The sequence below is a fragment of the Manis pentadactyla genome, chromosome 2 (genome assembly GCF_030020395.1).
Source record: "Manis pentadactyla isolate mManPen7 chromosome 2, mManPen7.hap1, whole genome shotgun sequence".
NCBI classification, from domain to species: Eukaryota; Metazoa; Chordata; class Mammalia; order Pholidota; family Manidae; genus Manis; species Manis pentadactyla.
Window position 1 is genome coordinate 79869190 of NC_080020.1, and position 22911 is coordinate 79892100.

General features: G+C 38.8%; 2 protein-coding genes across 4 annotated transcripts in view; both read right to left on the reverse strand.

Annotated features, from left to right (window-relative positions):
* Positions 1-10388, reverse strand: part of CMYA5 (cardiomyopathy associated 5) — a 113303-nt gene extending 102915 nt beyond the window's left edge. Inside the window, exon 1 of the mRNA XM_036914156.2 lies at positions 9401-10388. Coding sequence (XP_036770051.2) covers positions 9401-9537 — 137 coding nt within the window. The 5' untranslated portion in view covers positions 9538-10388. The remainder of the gene's footprint in view (positions 1-9400) is intronic.
* A 2533-nt stretch (positions 10389-12921) lies between these two features.
* TENT2 (terminal nucleotidyltransferase 2) overlaps positions 12922-22911 on the reverse strand; it is a 75344-nt gene continuing 65354 nt past the window's right edge. For all 3 annotated transcript variants that reach the window (XM_036914153.2, XM_036914152.2, XM_057494022.1), the window contains 2 exons: positions 15230-15309; positions 12922-13713 (listed from right to left, as the gene is read on the reverse strand). In XM_036914153.2, coding sequence (XP_036770048.2) covers positions 13639-13713; positions 15230-15309 — 155 coding nt within the window. In that variant the 3' untranslated portion in view covers positions 12922-13638. The remainder of the gene's footprint in view (positions 13714-15229; positions 15310-22911) is intronic.

Below are 22911 nucleotides of genomic sequence, written 5' to 3' on the forward strand. Positions count from 1 at the left end.
GGAGAGGAGGGCCACAAACCAACAAGAAGGGAAGTCCTTCCAGCCGTCACTCGTCCCAGCTCTGCAAACTATTCCTATCACCATGAAAAGGCAAAGCTACAGGCAGACAAAGATCACAGAGACAACACCAGAGAAGGAGACAGACCTAACCAGTCTCCCTGAAAAAGAATTCAAAATAACAATCATAAACATGCTGACAGAGATGCAGAGAAATACGCAAGAGAAATGGGATGAAGTCCGGAAGGAGATCACAGATGCCAGAAAGGAGATCGCAGAAATGAAACAAACTCTGGAAGGGTTTATAAGCAGAATGGATAGAATGCAAGAGGCCATTGATGGAATTGAAATCAGAGAACAGGAACGCATAGAAGCTGACATAGAGAGAGACAAAAGGATCTCCAGGAATGAAACAATATTAAGAGAACTGTGTGACCAATCCAAAAGGAACAATATCTGTATTATAGGGGTCCCAGAAGAAGAAGAGAGAGGAAAAGAGATGGAAAGTATCTTAGAAGAAATAATTGCTGAAAACTTCCCCACACTGGGGGAGGAAGTAATCGAACAGACCACGGAAATACACAGAACCCCCAACAGAAAGGATCCAAGAAGGGCAACACCAAGACACATAATAATTAAAATGGCAAAGATCAAGGACAAGGAAAGAGTGTTAAAGGCAGCTAGAGAGAAAAAGGTCACCTATAAAGGGAAACCCATCAGGCTAACGTCAGATTTCTCAACAGAAACCCTACAGGCCAGAAGAGAATGGCATGATATATTTAATACAATGAAACAGAAGGGCCTTGAACCAAGGATACTGTATCCAGCACGACTATCATTCAAATATGACGGTGGGATTAAACAATTCCCAGACAAACAAAAGCTGAGGGAATTTGCTTTCCACAAACCACCTCTACAGAACATCTTACAGGGACTGCTCTAGATGGGAGCACTCCTAGAAAGAGCACAGCACAAAACACCCAACATATGAAGAATCGAGGAGGAGGAACAAGAAGGGAGAGAAGAAAAGAATCTCCAGACAGTGTATATAACAGCTCAATAAGCGAGCTAAGTTAGGCACTAAGATACTAAAGAGGCTAACCTTGAACCTTTGGTAACCACGAATTTAAAGCCTGCAATGGCAATAAGTACATATCTTTCAATAGTCACCCTAAATGTAAATGGACTTAATGTACCAATCAAAAGACACAGAGTAATAGAATGGATAAAAAAGCAAGACCCATATACATGCTGCTTACAAGAAACTCACCTCAAACCCAAAGACATGTACAGACTAAAAGTCAAAGGATGGAAAAACATATTTCAAGCAAACAACAGCGAGAAGAAAGCAGGGGTTGCAGTACTAATATCAGACAAAATAGACTTCAAAACAAAGAAAGTAACAAGAGATAAAGAAGGACACTACATAATGATAAAGGGCTCAGTCCAACAAGAGGATATAACCATTCTAAATATATATGCACCCAACACAGGAGCACCAGCATATGTGAAACAAATACTAACAGAATTAAAGGAGGAAATAGACTGCAATACATTCATTCTAGGAGACTTCAACACACCACTCACCCCAAAGGATAGATCCACCGGGCAGAAAACAAGTAAGGACACAGAAGCACTGAATAACACAGTAGAACAGATGGACCTAATAGACATCTACAGAACTCTACATCCAAAAGAGACAGGATATACATTCTTCTCAAGTGCACATGGAACATTCTACATAATAGACCTCATATTAGCCCACAAAAAGAACCTCAGCAAAATCCAAAATACTGAAATCCTACCAACCAATTTTTCAGACCACAAAGGCATAAAACTAGAAATTAATTCTACAAAGAAAACAAAAAGGCTCACAAACACATGGAGGCTTAACAACACGCTCCTAAATAATCAATGGATCAATGAACAAATCAAAATAGAGATAAAGGAATATATAGAAACAAAGGACAACAACAACACAAAGCCCCAACTTTTGTGGGACGCAGCGAAAGCAGTTTTAAGAGGAAAGTATACAGCGATCCAGGCACACTTGAAGAAGGAAGAACAATCCCTAATGAATAGTCTAACATCACAATTACAGAAATTGGAAAAAGAAGAACAAAGGAGGCCTAAAGTCAGCAGAAGGAGGGACATAATAAAGATCAGAGAAGAAATAAATAAAATTGAGAAGAATAAAACAATAGCAAAAGTCAATGAAACCAAGAGCTGGTTCTTCGAGAAAATAAAGAAAATAGATAAGCCTCTAGCCAGACTTATTAAGAGGAAAAGAGAGTCAACACAAATCAACAGTATCAGAAACAAGAAAGGAAAAATCACAATGGACCCCACAGAAATACAAAGAATTATTAGAGAATACTATGAAAACCTATATGCTAACAAGCTGGGAAACCTAGAAGAAATGGACAACTTCCTAGAAAAATACAACCTTCCAGACAGAAACAGAAAATCTAAACAGACCAATTACCAGCAACGAAATTGAAGCGGTAATCAAAAAACTACCAAAGAACAAAACCCCCGGGCCAGATGGATTTACCTCGGAATTTTATCAGACATACAGGGAAGACATAATACCCATTCTCCTTAAAGTTTTCCAAAAAATAGAGGAGGAGGGGATACTCCCAAACTCATTCTATGAAGCTAACATCACCCTAATACCAAAACCAGGCAAAGACCCCACCAAAAAAGAAAACTACAGACCAATATCCCTGATGAACGTAGATGCAAAAATACTCAACAAAATATTAGCAAACCGAATTCAAAAATACATCAAAAGGATCATACACCATGACCAAGTGGGATTCATCCCAGGGATGCAAGGATGGTACAACATTCGAAAGTCCATCAACATCATCCACCACATCAACAAAAAGAAAGACAAAAACCACATGATCATCTCCATAGATGCTGAAAAAGCATTTGACAAAGTTCAACATCCATTCATGTTAAAAACTCTCAGCAAAATGGGAATAGAGGGCAAGTACCTCAACATAATAAAGGCCATCTATGATAAAACCACAGCCAACATTATATTGAACAGCGAGAAGCTGAAAGCATTTCCTCTGAGATCGGGAACTAGACAGGGATGCCCACTCTCTCCACTGTTATTTAACATAGTACTGGAGGTCCTAGCCATGGCAATCAGACAAAATAAAGAAATACAAGGAATCCAGATTGGTAAAGAAGAAGTTAAACTGTCACTATTTGCAGATGACATGATACTGTACATAAAAAACCCTAAAGACTCCACCCCAAAACTACTAGAACTGATATTGGAATACAGCAAAGTTGCAGGATACAAAATCAACACACAGAAATCTGTGGCTTTCCTATATACTAACAATGAACCAACAGAGAGAGAAATCAGGAAAACAACTCCATTCACAATTGCATCAAAAAAAATAAAATACCTAGGAATAAACCTAACCAAAGAAGTGAAAGACTTATACTCTGAAAACTACAAGTCACTCTTAAGAGAAATTAAAGGGGACACTAACAGATGGAAACTCATCCCATGCTCGTGGCTAGGAAGAATTAATATCGTTAAAATGGCCATCCTGCCCAAAGCAATATACAGATTTGATGCAATCCCTATGAAACTACCAGCAACATTCTTCAATGAACTGGAACAAATAATTCAAAAATTCATATGGAAACACCAAAGACCCCGAATAGCCAAAGCAATCCTGAGAAAGAAGAATAAAGTAGGGGGGATCTCACTCCCCAACTTCAAGCTCTACTATAAAGCCATAGTAATCAAGACAATTTGGTACTGGCACAAGAGCAGAGCCACAGACCAATGGAACAGACTAGAGAATCCAGACATTAACCCAGACATATATGGTCAATTAATATTTGATAAAGGAGCCATGGACATACAATGGCGAAATGAAAGTCTCTTCAACAGGTGGTGCTGGCAAAACTGGACAGCTACATGTAGGAGAATGAAACTGGACCATTGTCTAACCCCATATACAAAAGTAAACTCAAAATGGATCAAAGACCTGAATGTAAGCCATGAAACCATTAAACTCTTGGAAGAAAACATAGGCAAAAACCTCTTAGACATAAACATGAGTGACCTCTTCTTGAACATATCTCCCCGGGCAAGGAAAACAACAGCAAAAATGAGTAAGTGGGACTATATTAAGCTGAAAAGCTTCTGTACAGCAAAAGACACCATCAATAGAACAAGAAGGATCCCTACAGTATGGGAGAATATATTTGAAAATGACACATCCGATAAAGGCTTGACGTCCAGAATATATAAGGAGCTCACACGCCTCAACAAACAAAAAACAAATAACCCAATTAAAAAATGGGCAGAGGAACTGAACAGACAGTTCTCCAAAAAAGAAATACAGATGGCCAACAGACACATGAAAAGATGCTCCACATCGCTAATTATCAGAGAAATGCAAATTAAAACTACAATGAGGTATCACCTCACACCAGTAAGGATGGCTGCCATCCAAAACACAAACAACAACAAATGGTGGCGAGGCTGTGGAGAAAGGGGAACCCTCCTACACTGCTGGTGGGAATGTAAACTAATTCAACCATTGTGGAAAGCAGTATGGAGGTATATCAAAATGCTCAAAACAGACTTACCATTTGACCCAGGAATTGCACTCCTAGGAATTTACCCTAAGAACGCAGCAATCAAGTTTGAGAAAGAAAGATGCACCCCTATGTTTATTGCAGCACTATTTACAATAGCCAAGAATTGGAAGCAACCTAAATGTCCATCAATAGATGAATGGATAAAGAAGATGTGGTACATATACACAATGGAATACTACTCAGCCATAAGAAAAGGGCAAATCCAATCATTTGCAGCAACATGGATGGAGCTGGAGGGTATTATGCTCAGTGAAACAAGCCAAGCGGAGAAAGAGAAATACCAAATGATTTCACTTATCTGTGGAATATAAGAACAAAGGAAAAACTGAAGGAACAAAACAGCAGCAGAATCACAGAACTCAAGAATGGACTAACAGGTACCAAAGGGAAAGGGACTGGGGAGGATGGGTGGGTAGGGAGGGATAAGGGGGGGAGAAGTAGGGGGGTATTAAGATTAACATACATGGGGGGGTAGGAGAAAAGGGAGGGCTGTACAACACAGAGAAGGCAAGTAGTGATTCTACAACATTTTGCTATGCTGATGGACAGTGACTGTAAAGGGGTTTATAGGGGAGACCTGGTATAGGGGAGAGCCTAGTAAACATAATATTCGTCATGTAAGTGTCGATTAGTGATACCAAAAACAAAGCAAAAAAAAAAAAAAAAAAAGGGCAGTTCCTGTGTGGTAACCTCCAACGAGTTCTACACAAGGGTATAAAGGGCATATAAAATTGTAGGCAAAGGGTCTGTTTGTGTTTATACAGAGGATCAAAGCCTAATTGGGCTACCCCGAAAATGAACTAAGATACGATATGAAAAAGAACTTCCAACATCTGCACTCTCTGGAAGACTCATGCCAGAAGATGATCATCAAAAAACCTCAACAAAGATCCACGCACTGCTACAGCTGTAGATGCACTCATCCCACCAGTTCCTGGACTTGCCATGGGAATGAAGGAGATATCTAAGCTGGCCTGTGCATACAGTAAAACAACAAATTTGACTGGATCTATACTGTTGGAACTCAACCAAGAATTTGGAGAAGTGCAAATTGTAGCGCTCCAAAGTCTTACAACTACAGACTATTTACTGTTAAAAGAACATATGGCATGTGAACAGTCCCCAGGAATGGGTTGTTTTAATTTGTCTGATTTCTCTCAGACTGTTCAAGTTCAGTTGGACAATATCCACCATATCATAGATAAGTTTTCACAAATGCCTAAGGTGCCTTAATGGTTTTCTTGGTTTCACTGGAGATGGCTGGTAATTACAGATATGCTTTGGTTATGTAACTATACTCCTATTATGTTAATGTGTGTGCGCAATTTAAGTAGTAGCTTAAAACCTATATATGCTGAAGTTACTCTACAAGAAGATATGTCAAAGAAATAATCAATCTTCCCATGTTTTCTTCCGTCTGCTACTTCTATAGCTTTTCTTCTTCCTTCCTAATTACAACCCTTAAATAGAATTCGTGCCTCATATCAAATTTACCGAGTATCATAACTCCTCCAAGCGGTAAAGATACCTCAAGACAAATGCTGGGCATAGAAGCCACAGGGCATAAATATGCAAAGAAGTAAAAAGCTAACCTTTTCAAACAATAAGGCTTCCCTCTCACTTACCAACTTCACATTTCCCTGTATGGCCCCGGAAGATGACTGGTTAGCCAGAGACGGGTAAGATTCCTCAAGGGAGGAACAACCTAAGACAGGCACAGTCGCAGGGGGGCCATCAGGTGAGAAATTGGGGATCAACAGAGGTGAGGCTTAGAACCTCACCCCCCCTGTTCTGAGAGAAATCTTCTGCATACGTGGATGTCTTATTGCCCTTGCCTAGCTTGGATTAACACATAGTCTACAGGCACACACCTGATCATCTACATTTGCTCTCTTACAACACTAAAGTATGATTTCTACCTTTATCTTGTATCTACCTACCACTTCAGCATTTTATTAAAAATAATAATAATAAAGAGAGAAATGTGGTATCCACATATAAATCAAGTATAAAAACCAAATGAGTGTTCATATTTGAACTGACTGTTTAGAGTTCATAATGCATGAGCAAAACCGAAAGTTTCTGTGATGACTCCCCTTGTACTGTTCACTATGTAACTTATTCATTATGTAAGAATTTGTTCTACATGTAAGAACTTGTTTGTTATGCCTCAGAAGATTGGAGACTGACGAAAATTAGGCTTGGGGTGGATTAATGATTGTGCATTGAGCATTGACTCCCCTGTACAGAATTTTATTGTCGTTAACAACCATTTGATCAATAAATATGAGAGATGCCCTCACAAAAAAAAAAAAAAGGACAGACTTCCAATGGTAAAATAAATAAGTAACCGGGATGTAATGTATAGCATAAGGAATATAGTCAAGATATTGTAACAGCTTGGTAGGGTGATAGCTGGAACCTAGAATTATGTATATAAATGTTCTACCGCTGTGTTGTACACTTGAAACTAATGTAATGTAATACTGTGCGTCAACTACCCTTCAATAAAAAATAATTATTTAAAAAAATAAATAAAAATAAATAAAAATAAATAAAAAATAAAAATAAAAATGAGAAAACACAAGTAAACATTTAGCACAGATACTGGCACAGAATAGACCCTATTTTAAAGTCAAACTTTGGTGGAAGAGCCAAGAGGAAAGGGTGAAGAATGAGGAGACATTCTTACCTCCCATCCTTTAGAGAATATTCCAAGTTCTGACCTTTAATCTCAGATGAAAAAAGAACTTTAGGGGATATTTGTAAATTCACAACAAAATGGTATATTTGTGACACTTTGAGGTAGGAGGAATTCAGGGGCTCCCAGTTCCCCTCGGAGTTTCTCCCACTGCCATCTCCCTTCCCCTTGCCCCCCGGACTCCTCCCCAAAACCCTGCTGTAGTTCAATCCTTAGACAACTCCTTTATTTTCACTATTGCCTCTCTGATCTAAGCCTTTCTACACCCAACTTTCTAATCTGCCCATAGGCCTAATTTTCCAGTAAAACAAGTCTGTTCTTCTAAATCCTGTTCAGTTTACTGATTTATTGCTACCCATCAAATCTAAAGTAAAAAAAATGTGATGGTTTTCAAGGTCTTCATCACCACCTTCCCATTCCCGCATGCTCCCCTCCACTTTACCCATTCTGACCCTTGCCCTAGTGTCCATCTAACCATCTTAGTGCAGGCCAAAGTTTACTGTAAATAAATCATATATTTACCTAAAGATCTTGACCTTTGTCAAAAAGCAATGCAATCCAAAAGTGGTGCTTTGGATCACTGTCAGCTGCTCACATTTTGGAGTATATGAGTTTTCAGATTCTCTGGGAGAGGGGACAAATTTGGTTGGGCAAGGATATGAGGATCCCAGACACCATTAAGGAAAAAAGGTTAGAAAGTCTAGGATTGACAGTTTTCCTTCTCAGTATTGACCAGAATCACAGGTCCCTACTTGCTATTCCATTTCCACAGGTGCTTTCTCTTCTGCTTTTCCTTTCTGCCTCTCCTGCCCATTCTCAAAGGCCCAGGTTATGGCCCCTTCATCTCAAGGCAGTCATAGATCTACACACTCTCTTCCAACCTTCCACAGTATCTATGGTCTGTCTGCCCTCGCTTTTCATTTATTTAGCACATAGTCTCATACTCCTCAGATTGCTCTCTAACTTTTTCCGTAAAGTCCTTGAGGGCAGGAACTGTGCCTGCTTCCCACTTGGCACTTCCTTGGTAAACATGTGACTGGTATCTCAGACTTCTTATCTGACTGGCCATTCACCCTAATCAATGCCACTCTGTGAGCTTTTTCAACTTCAGCCCTGCTGTCTTTGGTTGGGCAGCACTTTAACTCAAGGTAAGATGAGTATTCTGAAATGCTGCACATCCATCTGTCACCTACAAAGCCTTTCTACTGATATTAATAGATTGAGTAAGGGACATCACTGACTGACAAAACACAAGACCAAAAAAAAATCCCATACTAAAAAAGAACAGCAACAGCCAAACCCCATACTCAGTGAGAGTAGAAACAAATCAAAATAGAGAGGAGATGGTTCTTGTTATTTTCATGTTGGGGTCTACATGAAGGGAAGGAGGGAGGGAAGGAGATGGAAGTGAAGGAAGACCATATAGTATTACCTACAATTGTATTCACATTCATTGAAACGCTAATATTTGGGGCCAGGATTCTTCCCCAAAAAGCAGGATTTTAAGAACAGGGTTATTGAAACCCACGCTTCTTTTCTCCAAAGAATTTATGGGCTTCGTATCAAAATGAAGCCTCCTTATAGCAACCTAGCCCAGATTAGGTATCCAAGAGCCCGCCAGCCATCTGAAGGTTCCAGGCGGCCTTCTATGCCTCCACCCACACCGCCTTCTCCTCTAATTCGGGCTTTCAAGATTGCTCCTGTGCCTTGATCCAAATGTAAGCGTTTCAGCGTATTTGTACAGCTAGGCAGGGCCCCAAGTAAATCTCGATATAAACAAGACCAGCCAGTCACAAGGAGCGGGGCTGGCGGGGCGGGAGAGAGTAAGGGAGGGGCGGCGAGGAACTTTGCGGCTGCAGGCGGGCCTGTCACTCCAGCTGACAGAAAGCACCTTCACCTTCAAGTTATTCGCCCAGGCAGCGCCCTAGAGAGAAAGTGCTTATTAGCTCGAGGGAACGAACTCCAGCGCTTAAAAAGGAGAGGGAGCGCCAAGCTCCTGGCGAAGCACCTGCCCCTCGGGGCCGCTTCCCCGGCTGCGGCCCGGGCAGAGGCGCGCGCTACCTTGCGTCCGGCTCCCCCTCCGACTCCGCCGCCGTGTCGTCGTCCTCCTCCTCCGTCTCCAGCTCTCGGGTCGCCCCCTCGTCCGGGTCGGAGCCGAGTGCGCTCTCCGCCGCGTGGTCGCTGTCGCTGCTCGCCATCGCGCCTGCGGGGCCGGAGCCGGAGCCGGGCCGCCCCTCCGCGCCGGGTGTTCTCCCTCCGACTGCGCCGCGGCCCGGCCCGGCGGGGCGCCTCGGGTTCGCGGCCGGGGGGGCGGGCGAGCCCCGAGCCTTTAAATAGAAGGCGTCAAGAAGTTGCGCCACTGAGCATCTGGGGCCTGGGCTCCGCTTCTCCTCTTCCCGGCGCGTCTGCCAACCTCCCCGAGCCCTCCCCGCCCCGGGTTAGGCAGATGCCGGCGGGCCTTTTGGGCGACGGGCAGTCACCAGCCAAGGGGCGCGGGCTCCGGCTGCCCCAGGGAGTCGAAAGGACGAAGGGCACCGGCCCCGCCTCATTCCTGCAGAGCAGGTTCGTCAGGCTTTAGGTTTCCAGCGGCGCTATTTGAGGGGCCCTTAATCCCGACCAAAATAACTACTCCTTGCTGAGCAGAGCCCTTACCAGTTGAGGAATTCTGTTAAGGGTCTCGCTTTCCTTATTCCCTCACAACTCTGCTATGGTAGGATTAACTGCAATGCTTTTATAGAGGAAAAAACAGACTCAGAAAAGCTTGGGTAGCTAACTTGCTCAAGGCCTCAAGGCTATTAAGGTGACCCAATGGGAAAACAAAGCTCCACGTGTCTGACTCAAAGCCCAGTTTTGAACCATAGTATTAGCTTCCTTTATATTTTTAAATCATTAATTTGTGATTGTCTTCCTGTGGCTCTTGAATTGTGCCACCAGAAATTTTTTCTCCATTCATCTCTTAAACCTTGAAGAGGAATAATTTTTCCACAATAGCCAGAGACTGTTTTGTCTGAAAGTCAACCCAAAGGTCCCAGACCTTTGGTTGGATGTCATGCCCATGCTTAAAAACCCTCAGTGGGTTCCCGCTGCTCAACGACTGAAGCCCAATCACCCCATGAAGATAAACAACTCATGTCTTACTTGTCTGAACTCTTCTTAATGAGCCACGAGTTCCCAACACTTACCAAGCCACACTTCTGTGCCTTTATTTACACAGTTCCTTCTGCCTAAAAGGTTTTTCCTACCCTTATTTACTTGGTTACTCATCATTCAAGATGACCACCTTCTCTGAAATCCTCAGGTTGAGCCCAATACCTGTTCTTCCAGGTTCCCACATTATCCTAAATTCAAATTATGTCTGTATCTCTTTCCCTAAGTAGACTGTAAGTTTGTTACTCATCTCTGTCCCATCATCCCCAACTCTTAGGAGCCTAGAAGCTAGCAAAGAACTTAGCACATAGTAGGTGCTTAACAAATGTTCCCTGAAGAGGACAGGACCAGACCTGCTGAGTATGTACAACAGGTAGAGAATATCTTTACAAAGCTATTCTTCAAGAGGATGGTTTTATGGCTAGAGCAGCTAACATTTATTTTTAATTTCAGCAAATTTTACTCAGAGTTAAATATGATGAATGTTAAGTTACATAGTAACTGCCCAGTTACACTAGCTTGTATGCATGTGTTAAGCCTGTGGGCAAAACAGTGCAGATAATTCAGATGCAGTACAGGAGCATCAGCTGGTGTGCATGAAAAGGGAAGACAGGAGAGTCCAGGCACTCAGAGTTCACTAAACCAGGTTTAGTATCAGCAGTGTTCACCCCCTTAACACAAGCTAGGTTTTTCCATTCGTAATCCCAAACAACTGCTTCCCCAGGACAAAAAGAACTCAATCCCAGCTATGGAAATCTGTGACACACTAATCAGAACAAGAGCTAGCCAACATATACTCCTTCCATTGAACTCAAAATTTCTTGGAGACACTAAAGTCAACAAGATTTCTTTGCAAAGATTCTAGTTCAAACCAATACAAAATTTAGAATAGCAATACAGACCATACACTTCTAACTTTCTAACAACACTTTCTTGAGTAATAAAACATGCAAATATATAGAAAAGGCCAGATCAATACAAAAATAAAAGAATGATTATTCACGACATGATTAAATAAGTGATTCATACTGAAAAGTTAAAAAAATTCTCTCATATATTAACAGCCCACTTATCTGACATATTTGGCTGTCACAACATACATAATCCTTAAGCTTCAGTCTATTGATTTAGAAGTGGGTATAAGTTTATTAATTTCTTGATCTATTTGTTAGAGTAAAACACCTGAACAGCAGAAGCAAGTTGAGTGTGAGTACTGCAGGGGAAGAAGGTGTTGGTGTCATTGAAAGCTGAGAAAACAGTCTGGTGAAGGAGTCAGTACCATGATAAATGCTGAGGCTTTATTAGGAAATGTAATACTGCACAGGCAGAACACCGTACACACTTATCCATCCCTAAAAGCCACATGGTACTATACAGAGCACCATGACTATTACTCACTGTCTATACAGATTTATCCAGTCATCAGCAGAATATTAATTATACTCAATACCTTCTGATAAAGAAGTGTGTACAATACATCCTAGGAAATTTTCGAGAAAAAGAATGTATAAAGCTTAAGTGCTTCAAAAGTGTCAAACATCAGTAATCTAAAAAGATCACCTATGTGGAAAGCTTTATTCCTAATAATGCTAGAGAAGTACAATGTTGATGTAGTTAATTGGCTTAACCAAGAATGAACTTCATTCCAAGATCCTCTGTATAACTAAATAATCAAGCACAATAATTGAACTCAGTTTCGTTCTACATGATAGCTACAGCCTCCATCTCACCTCAAAAGTAAAGACTTTCACAGAAAAAGAAAAAAACACACACATCAATGTCCATATATAAACTTTATTCCATGAGTCAAAAATTTTGACTTAAAGAAGAAAATGTAAAAATGCACCTTTTACAAGTCAAAGAAAAGCAACTCTTAGTGCATTTGAGTTGGTCTGCAAAAAACCAAATATATTAGAGGTACAAACTGTGCCACAGCAGGTCTAAAAGAAACTGTACACAGTCCTGAAAAAGTTCAAACTGTTTTCAAGACAACCCTTCATATTTAAATGTACAGGCACTGACCAATTTACAAATATTTACATGAACCAAAAACAACCTTAATAAACACTATCTTTTTAGCAGCCACCATTACTTCATGTGGAAGAGAAATACTAAAAAAGATATCTTTATAAACATTAAGCTTTTATTTATAATAATTTTGTCTTATCCAGAACATGTTATAGTGGCTTACTGACTAAAAATTCCAGTTTAGATTATAATCCTATACTGTGTATAACTGTACACAGTAAAAAAATCTGATACTATCAATAGGATATAATCTCAACTTTGATCTTCCAGTTTCTACTGCTTCATGTCACAGGAAAAATAAAAGCAGAAAAGCAAAGCAAAGCAAAAGTGCACATTGTACTAAGCTATCATAAAGCACAGGGGACTTAATCTTTTCAAAATGTTTACAATGAACTGATTTTTTAAAAAAATTCACTAACTGCTGTACAATACAGAGTTAGTGCTCATATTACTATAGTGCAAAATGTACTGTTGGTGTCAACAAAAAATTTAAACCAATCTCAAGAGTACATATATCAAAAGCAAGTGAGGTACTAATGAAATGCTAATACAGACACACCCAAAGCCTCAGTCCATCCTGGTGATTCAAATGAAGAAGTAAGGCAATTTTCAGTATTTCATGCCTCTGCAGTGATTTCACTGAAATAAAAGATTTTATTTTGCTTCAAGTAACTGAGTAACTGACTTGAACCTTCACTTTACTAAAGGACAGGCAACAATCTATCTACTGTAGGTTATACTTTAAGTATGTATGAATCAGACTCTTTCCAAAATTATATACATTTCTTCAGTATTAACATATGGTATGATTAATTGAAGTTATATTAAAAACCTATTATTTATTCAGATAATACCCCAAAAATATTTTATCTGATCTGAAATTTCATGCTGTAACATTACTAATCAGTGTAAATGTTTTCAAAAATACATCTTTAAATCAAAGGGTTTTATTAGAAATGTCATAATAAAATATGCAATCTTTATATAAGTATGTCCTCTTAAAAATAAAACACAAAAACAAGAACAGTTAAAAAGAAACCATGATGGAGGTAAACAAAACACATTACAATGTTACTATTGTTCTTTAATTCTCAGAAGAATTTATTAAAAAATAGAGAGGCCAGTTATCTTTTCAGGATAGCAGCTCTTAAAGGTAGTATACTGTTCAAGTCTTTCTTGTTTTTCAATCTGTGCCATGACTGGGAGAGAGAAAAAAAATCATTCTTAAAATCTAAAATATATATGGAACAAAAGACTGAGAGTTACTAGCATGTTAATAATGGTTCTTTCTAGGTGGTAAAATTTTAAGTGTTTTTTTTTCTTTTCTTTTTTTATCTTTCAGGTTTCTAACACAGTAGAGATATTATTTCTGTCATCAGAAAAGAAAAAGTTATTTAAAACTCAATACCTGTATGGTTCCAATTCATTAATAAGGAAATAGGTATAGAAAGGTACATATTAACATTCACTCCAGGTTTAAATAATTTCACCTAAAATAAAAAGATAATTAAAACAAAACCTCTGGGTTTCACTGGGTAAGGGAAGAGTACTTTAATTATTTGATTGAACTGTTTGCATCTAGTAAGCTTTTGCAATTAAAAATAGTATTTATGAAGGAGTAAATCTATAATAAATAAAGCACTTCGCATATGCTCTAAGGAAGAAGAGTAAAAGAAAATTTGTAAGAAATAAAGAAAAACTGAAATTCGTATTCACAAACTAAAAATCTGGCTCACTACTTGGTGACTACAAATCTTTGTAGTTTGTTTTCACCTCAGTTGTTTGACTGAAAGTACTGGTTTTCCCACTAAACAATCGTATATAAAAATTCACCCATCAACAAGAATAGCAAAGTAGCAATGCTATTTTTGAGTTCTTAATTTGATAAAAGTATTCCCTTTTGGATTCTTGTTTTGCCAGGCAGAATTCCATTCATTTAAAATTTTCTATTCTGGTTGACAAACTGTGAGGACCTAATCTGAAGGACAGTTTATAATATGATATACTTGTATTTTTAATTATTATCAAAATAAAGTCCACTTGTGTAACAGATAATGAAAAAGTACACCTCTAAAATGATCTTCACAATTTACCCACCTTTTTCTTCTATAAAGCATTCTCTCCTATATGTCTCATAGTACATATTTCTATCATGTGTTTCTACTCTGTACTGTGGAATCCTCAAAGACAGGAACCACACCAGGCAAAATCACTGAAGAATAAACTAAAACTGTAGATTAAAGAGCTAAGGAATAAACTAGTTTATATACATATGACTTAAGTTTATATATATAAAACATTTGTGTACACACACACTTTTTTTAATGTCTACCTATAAGCAAAGATAAAATGGCACTCAAGTTCCTTGTTAGAGTGGGATATGCACAAGAAACTCATGGAACACATTTCACTTTCCATTAAGGCTACAATAAGTTCCCTGCTTTTTAGGGAGGAAAGGAATCATTTGGTGTTAAGCACTCATTCTAAGAGCGTAATAAGCTCATTAGGAAATGCTTATTTCCACAAAAGTGAAAGACAGATCTTTCTGAAGGAAAAGTGTATTTAAATTCAAGTAATAAATTCCCTATTGTGCCACATTAATGGCTTCAGAATATAGGAGCCAGGGCAATTCTGTCCAACTATTATGTGTATATTTTTCATTTCAAAGCACACTAGTCCACTAATGTTTCTGTGTTAACTTGATGCATTGTTTACCTTTAAAAATTGATCCTTGATCATGTCAAACTTCTGCCTTTCATGCACAGCTCTGGCTGTATTTGTTCCATCAAAAGGTTCTGCAATGTTAAACACCCAGATAAACAAAAAATTATTAAAATGAGAACATCAGTCTTTTTATGAGGCTGAACTATATGAAACTGTCAATATTTGACAGTTTTTGACCTACAAAATAGCAATTGCAATGGTTCAGCCTACTATCTTATAGTTCTCAATTCTATTAAGGTAGACAGAATGCAAGTGAGAAGATAACTAAAAATGAAGTCATCAGCATAGATGTGTTAAGTCTAAATCATAAAGGTGGTAAGATTTCTTAAGAATTACACAACATCAAGAACCTACCCGTACCCTTCGGGGATTAAAAATTAGTTTAAAAAATAAACAGTTATCAAAAACAATAAAGCGCTACATCCAAGAGAGGTGGTCAATGTCAAATACCACAGAAAGGTAATTTTAAATTAACATTTAATTTAAAAGACCATTGATTTGTCCAGCAGGAGAAAGGTTAACACCTTTGAAAGTAGAGATTTAATACTGGTGAGGATGAAAACAGTGCTGAGAGTTATGGTGTGAGTGGATGGTTGAGAGAGGATACAGTGAGAACAGTAACTTGTGTGAAAAACTTGGCTGTGAAAGAAGAAACACAAGATAACAAGAAGAAAAGCCAGAAAAAAAAACAAATAAAGAATTTCTGCATACGTCTCCAACATGACCTTCCATACCTTCATCCCCTCCCTGCTCACCCTTCACCCACAAGAGAAGGGTCCATACATAGATACAAGGAATCTGTCTTTATGTAGAACAAGGAAACTGAGGATAATAGAGAGAAAAGGATAACTATAGGCATTAGAAGTGAGATAGATGGGATAGCTGACACAGAGCTTGCAATAGGTAAAAACTACCAGAGTTCAAGAATTTTGGCACTGAAAAAGAGGAAAAAAAGTACTTAGAAGAGCCATGGAAGACCAAGTAAAGAGTATTTTTCAAGGATGAGAGACCTATGTATGCCTTTTAAAGCTTAAAGAAAGGGACAGAAGAAAGTTACAAAGTTGCTAGAAAGAGATGAAACTACCCGTGAGGAAAGACCTGTGAAACAGGAAATTTGATTGATTTTAGATTTGTCATATAATCTAAGCAGGCCCATAATTTTAAAGACTCCTTTTGTTTATTTATATTTTATTGCTTAGAAAGGTTGTTTTAAAAAAAAGTTTAGTTTCACAGTACAGGCATACCTCATTTTATTGTATTTTACTTTATTGCATTTTACAGTTATTGTGTTTTTTACAAATGAATATTTGTGGCAACCCTGCAAAGAGCAAGTTATCAGCCCCATTCTTCCAACAGCATTTACTCACTTCAAGTCTTTGGGTCACATTTTGGTAATTCTTGTAATACCTAAAACTTTTTCATTATTATATTTATTATGGTAATTGACAATCAGTGAGTGATCTTTGGTATCACTACTGTAATTATTTTGGGGAACCATAAACTGTGCCCATCTCGAATGGCAAGCTTAATTGATAAATGTGTGTATTCTGACTGCCGCACTGGCCAGCTGCTGCCCTGTCTCTCCCCCAACCCCCCACCCCCGACTTGGGCCTCTCTATACCCTGAGGCACAATTACTGAAATTAGGCGAATTAGTAAGCTTACAATGGCCTCTAAATTAAGTGAAAGGAAGATTCACATGTCTCTCATTTCAATCAAAACCTGAAAATGACTAAATTTAGTAAGGAAGGCATGTCAAAAGCTAAGACCGGCTTAAAGCTAGGCCTCTTACACTCTCACCACTTAGTCACATTGTGAATGAAAAGGTAAAGCTCTTGAAGGAAATTAAAAGTGCCACTCCAGGAAACACATGAACGATAAGAAAGTGAATTAGTCTTATTGCTGATACCAGAAAGTTTTAGTGGTCTGGATAGAGGATAAAATCAGCCATAACATTCCTTTAAGCAAAAGCCCAATCCAGATCAAGGCCCTAACTAGCATTAATTTTATGAAGGCTAAGAGAGGTAAGGAAGCTGCAGAAGAAAGGCTGGAAGTTAGGAGAGGTTGGTTCTTGAGGTTTAAGGGAAGAAGCTGTCTCCATAACATAAAAGTGCAAGATGCAGCAGCAAATACTAATGGAGCAGCTGTATCAAGTTATCCAGAAGACCTAGCTAAGATAGTAATGAAGGAGACTACCCTAAAGAACAGATTTTCAATGTAGACCAAACAATCTTCTAGTGGGAGAAGATGCCATCTAGAACTTTCATAGTTAGAGAGCTTCAAAGCTTCAAAGGACAGGCTGACTCTCTTGTTATGAAGAGACTCAATGAAGCCAATCTCCACTGACCATTCCCCAAATCCTAGGGCCCTTAAGAATCCTGCCAAATCTACTCTGCCTGTGCTCTATAAATGGAGCAACAAAAGCTTGGGCAACAGCACATCTGTTTACAACATAGTTTACTAAATCTTTAAGCCCACTGTTGAGACTTACTACTCATAAAAAAATGATTCCTTTCAAAATATTACTGCTCAGGGATTAAGATGGTGGAAAAGGAAGGCAAGGCAGAAACCTCCTCCCAAAAACACATAAAAGAAGAAACTACAGCAAACACAACTAAACCTGAAAATGACATGAAGACTGCAGAACAGACCTCCTACACCTGAGGAAGAAAAGAAGACCAAATAGAAAATGGTAAAGTGGCAAAGCCAAGATCAGACAGGACCCAAGCCTTCCCCCAAGCCCAATCTACAGGCAAAAGAAAGAGGAATGGAGTGAGGAGTGGGTAAGAGCCCAGGAGCACTGCATAACTAGCCCTGGAGGTCTGCCCCAGGAGCATGAGCCCATATTATATTGGGTTCTGGTGACTAACAAGGCTGGACACCAGGGGCAGGTGGAACACTCTGGGAGGCTAAAGACTCCAGCCAGTGAGGAGCGCAGGCATGCTCTGCCTGTCCTGAGAACCAAAGCAGAGGCGGCAATTTGAAAGACTTGCCAGCATACCAGAGGGGCGAGGGTTGGAAGGAACTCTCCTCAGGAGAAAGAGCAGGTAGAGGGTACACCCCCAGCTCTTCCTTGGCCCAGCAGATTGGGAACTCTTGGGAGCCCCCCTTGCTGGCAACAGAGCCCCAAGGCTTCTCCCTGTGCGCACTGCCAGGAGCCAACCACTTGGCCCAATGGCAGCATCATACTTTGCTGCCTGTCAGGCAGAGGAGGACTCTCTCAGATTCCTTGGTTCCATTTCAGCCCAACACCAGGGAGGTGCCTGCAGGAGCCAGCCCAAAGAGATCCTTCCTCCCTGCAGTTGTCCAAACCAGTGTGGCATGTCCAGCTGGGGCAGAACCACACATCAGTCCACCCACCCCATTAACCCTGCAGTTCTGCCATTTCTGCAGGCCAGGCAGAGGGAGGGCCCCACTTACAGCAGGCTCAGAAGAGACTCCTGAGATGATCACAGAGGCAGCAGCTGAGGAAAACTGCCCACTCAGACTGAGATCACTACAGATGCCAGACAGACAGGTGGTTCTGCCCACGGCATGCCAACAGCCGGGGGCCCCACAAAATAGAAGCAGGCATTAGAGAGTAAAGAATCTTGAGCTTCTGAATAGCAGGTCTTCTACATAAGGCTATTACTCTACAGGCCAGAAAGCATAGCAGAGACATTAATACAAAGGAAGAAACACAGAAGCCCTGACAAATGAGTAGACAGAGGAATATGATCTAAACAAAACTATAAGACAGAACCCCAGAAAGAGGGATGAATGAAACAGAGATCACCAATCTTCTTGATAAAGATTTCAAAATAAAAATCATAAACATGCTCATGGATTTACAGAAAGGATTCAAGACCTCAGGGGGGACATCAACAAAGAGACAGAAGATCTAAAAACCAGCCACATAGAGCTGAAGACACAGTATCTGAAATGAAATATACAATGAAGGGATAAAAGTAGATTAGATCATGTAGAGGAGATGATAAATGAAATGGAAATTGGAGAAAGAAAACAAAGAAGCTTAGGAACAGAGAGAAAAAAGTATCTCTAGAAATGAAAGAATGCTAAGAGAGCTATGTGACCAATCCAAACAAAACAATATTTGCATAATAGGGGTAGCAGAGGGACAAGACAAAGACAAAGGAATAGAAACTCTCTTTAAGGAAATAACTGTTGAAAACTTCCCCAATCTGGGGAAGGAAATAGTCACTCAGGTCATGGAAATGCAGAGGTCCTCTAATAAACGGAACCCCAGGAAGACAACATCAAGACATATAATAATTAAAATAGCAAAGATCAAGGATAAAAGACTGCTGAAAGCAGCCAAAGAGAGAAAAGAGATAAAGGAAATCCATCAGGCTATCAGCAGACTTCTCAACAGAAACTCTACAAGCCAGGAGGGAGTGGCATGATATATTTAATATACCGAAACAGAAGGACTTCCAGCCAAGAATCCTATACCCAGTAAGATTATCATTTAAGTTTGAAACAGGTATTAAAGAATTTTCAGATAAACAAAAGCTGAAGGACTTTGCCCCCACTAAGCCAGCCTTACAGGATATATTAAAGGGACTGCTATAGATGGAAATGACTCTAAGGCTAAATATCTTTCACCAGTGAAAATAAACCCACAGTAAAGGTACTAGACCAACTAACTACCAAGCAAGTACAAAATTAAAACAAAACAAAGGAAGCAAAATCAACTATACACAAAATCAGTAAAGGGATACACAAAAAGCGCAGATTATGAAATCTAACACAAAAAATGTGGAGGAGGAGGAAGAAGGGGAAAAAAAGTACCTTTAGATTGCATTTGAAATACAGTAATCAGCAATTTAAAATAGACTACTAAATAGTAAGGAAGCTATCCTTGACCTTTGGTAATAAAACTAAAACTTACAATACAAACACACAGAAAAATATAAATTTTAAAAAAGAGAAATCAAATTACAACACTAAACAAAACCATCAATAACAAGAGAAGAGTATAACAGAAGAAGAAAGGAATTGAGAGGAGCTATAAAAAGAGCCAGAAGACAATTAATAAAATGGCAACAAGTACATATCTATCAACAATCACCTTAAATGTAAATGGACTAAATGCACCAATCAAAAAACATAAAGAGTGGCAGAACTGATAAGGAAACAAGATCCATTTATATGCTGCCTACAAGAGACTCATGTCAGACCCAAAGACATACACAGACTAAAAGTGAAGGGATGGAAAAGATATTCCAAGGAAATACTAGGGGGAGAAAAACAAGATTAGCAGTATGCATATCAGACAAAATTAATTTTAAAACAAAGTAACAAGAGACAAAGAAGGACACAACATAATGCTAAAGGGATCAATCCAAGATGATATAACCACTATAAATATCTACATATGTAAAACAAATACTACCAGAATTTAAGGGGGAAAGAGACTGCAACACATTCATTTTAGGAGACTTATAAAACACCACTCACATCAACAGATCAACCAGACAGAAAATAAATAAGGAAACAGAGGCACTGACAATACATTATATCAAATGGACTTAATATCTACAGAACACCCCACCCAAAAGCAGCAGAATACACACTTTTCTCAAGAACATGGAACGTTCTCAGAACAGATCATGTACTAGGCCACACAAAGAGCCTCAATAAATTCAAAAAGGTTGAATTGAATCAAGCAGCTTCGCAGATCACAATGCTATGAAACTAGAAATAAATTACACAAAGAAACAAAAAGACCTACAAACATATGGAGGCTAAACAACATGCTTCTAAATAACCAATGGATCAATGAACAAATTAAAACAGAAATAAAGCAATACACAGAAACAAATGAAAACAAAAACCCCACAGCCCAAAATCTGTGAGAGGCAGTGAAGGCAGTTCTAAGAGGAAAGTACATAGCAATAAAGGCTTACCTCAAGAAACAACAACAATCCCAAATAAACAGTCTAAAATCACAATTAAAGAAACTAGAGGAAGCAGAACAAATTAAGCCCAAAGCCAGGAGAAGGAGGAACACAATAAAGATCAGAGCAGAAATAAATAGAATAAAAAAGAATAAAACAGAAAAAAGAACAATGAAACCAGAAGCTGTTTGAGAAAAATAAATAAAACAGATAAAACAAAACTCCAGGTCCTAATTACTTCACAGCCAAATTCTATCAAACATTTAAAGAGCTAATATCCATCCTTCTTAAAGTATTCCAAAAAGCAGAAGAGAAGGGAATACTTCTAAAATTCTATGAGGCCAGCATCACTCTAATACCAAAACCAGACAAAGACACCACACATAAAAAATTATAGACCAATATCCCTGATGAATATCGATGCAAAAATCCTCAACAAAATATCAGCAAACTGAATCCAATAGTACATCAAAATGATAATCTATCATGACCAAGGGAGATTTCTTCCAGGGATGAAAGGATGGTACAATATTTGTAAATCAATTGATATCATACACTATATCATCAAAAAGGATAAAAACCACATGATTATCTCATTAGATGTTGAAAAAGCAATTGACAAAATTCAACATCAATTCATGATAAAAACTCGACAAAATGAGTATAGAGGGTAAGTACCTCAATGTAATAAAGGCTATATACAACAAACCCATAGCCAACATTGTCCTTAATAGCAAAAAACTGAAAGCTTTTCCTCTAAGATCAGGAACAAGACAAGGATGCCCACTCTCACCACTTCTATTCAGTACAGTACTGGAGGACCTAGCCATGGCAATTAGACAACACAAAGAGATAAAAGGCATCCAAACTGGTAAAGAAGAAGTTATATTGTCACTATTTGCAGAGGCTATGACATTATACATAGAAAACCCTAAAGACTCCACCAATAAAAACTACTAGAACTAATAACTGAATTCAGCAAAGTTGCAGGATACAAAATACACAGAAATCTGTTGCATTCCTATATACTAACAACAAACTAGCAGAAAGAGAAATCAGGAAAACAAAAAATTTACAATTGCATCAAAAAGAATGAAATACCTAGGAATAAGCCTGAACAAGCAGATGAAAGACCTGTACTCTGAAAACTACAAGACACTCATGAGACAAATTGAAGACACAAATAAACAGAAATCTATCCTGTGCTGATGGATAGGGAGAATTAATACTGTCAAAATGGCCACCTGCCCAAAGCAATTTATGGATTCAATGCTAACCCTGCCAAAATACCAACAGCATTTTTCAACGGACCAGGACAAATAGTTCTATAATTCATGGAACCACAAAAGACGCCAAATAGCCAAAGCAATGCTGAGAAAGAAGAACAAAGCTGGGGGCCTTAGGCTCCCTGACTTCAAGCTCTACTGCACAAAACTATAGTACCCAAAACAGTTTGGTACTGGCACAGGAACAGACCCATAGATCAATGGAACAGAATAGAAAGCCCAGATATAAGCCAATGCATATATGATCAATTAATACATGGTAAAGGAGCCATGAATATACAATGGGGAAAAGACAGCCTCTTCAACAACTGGTACTGGGAAAACTGGACAGCTACATGAAAAAAAAAGAATGAAAATGGATTATTGTTTAACTGCATACACAAAAGTAAACTCAAAATAGATCAAAGACCTGAATATAAGTCATGAAACCAAGAAACTCTTAAAACAGGTAAAAATCTCTTGAATATAAACATGAGCAATTTTTTCCT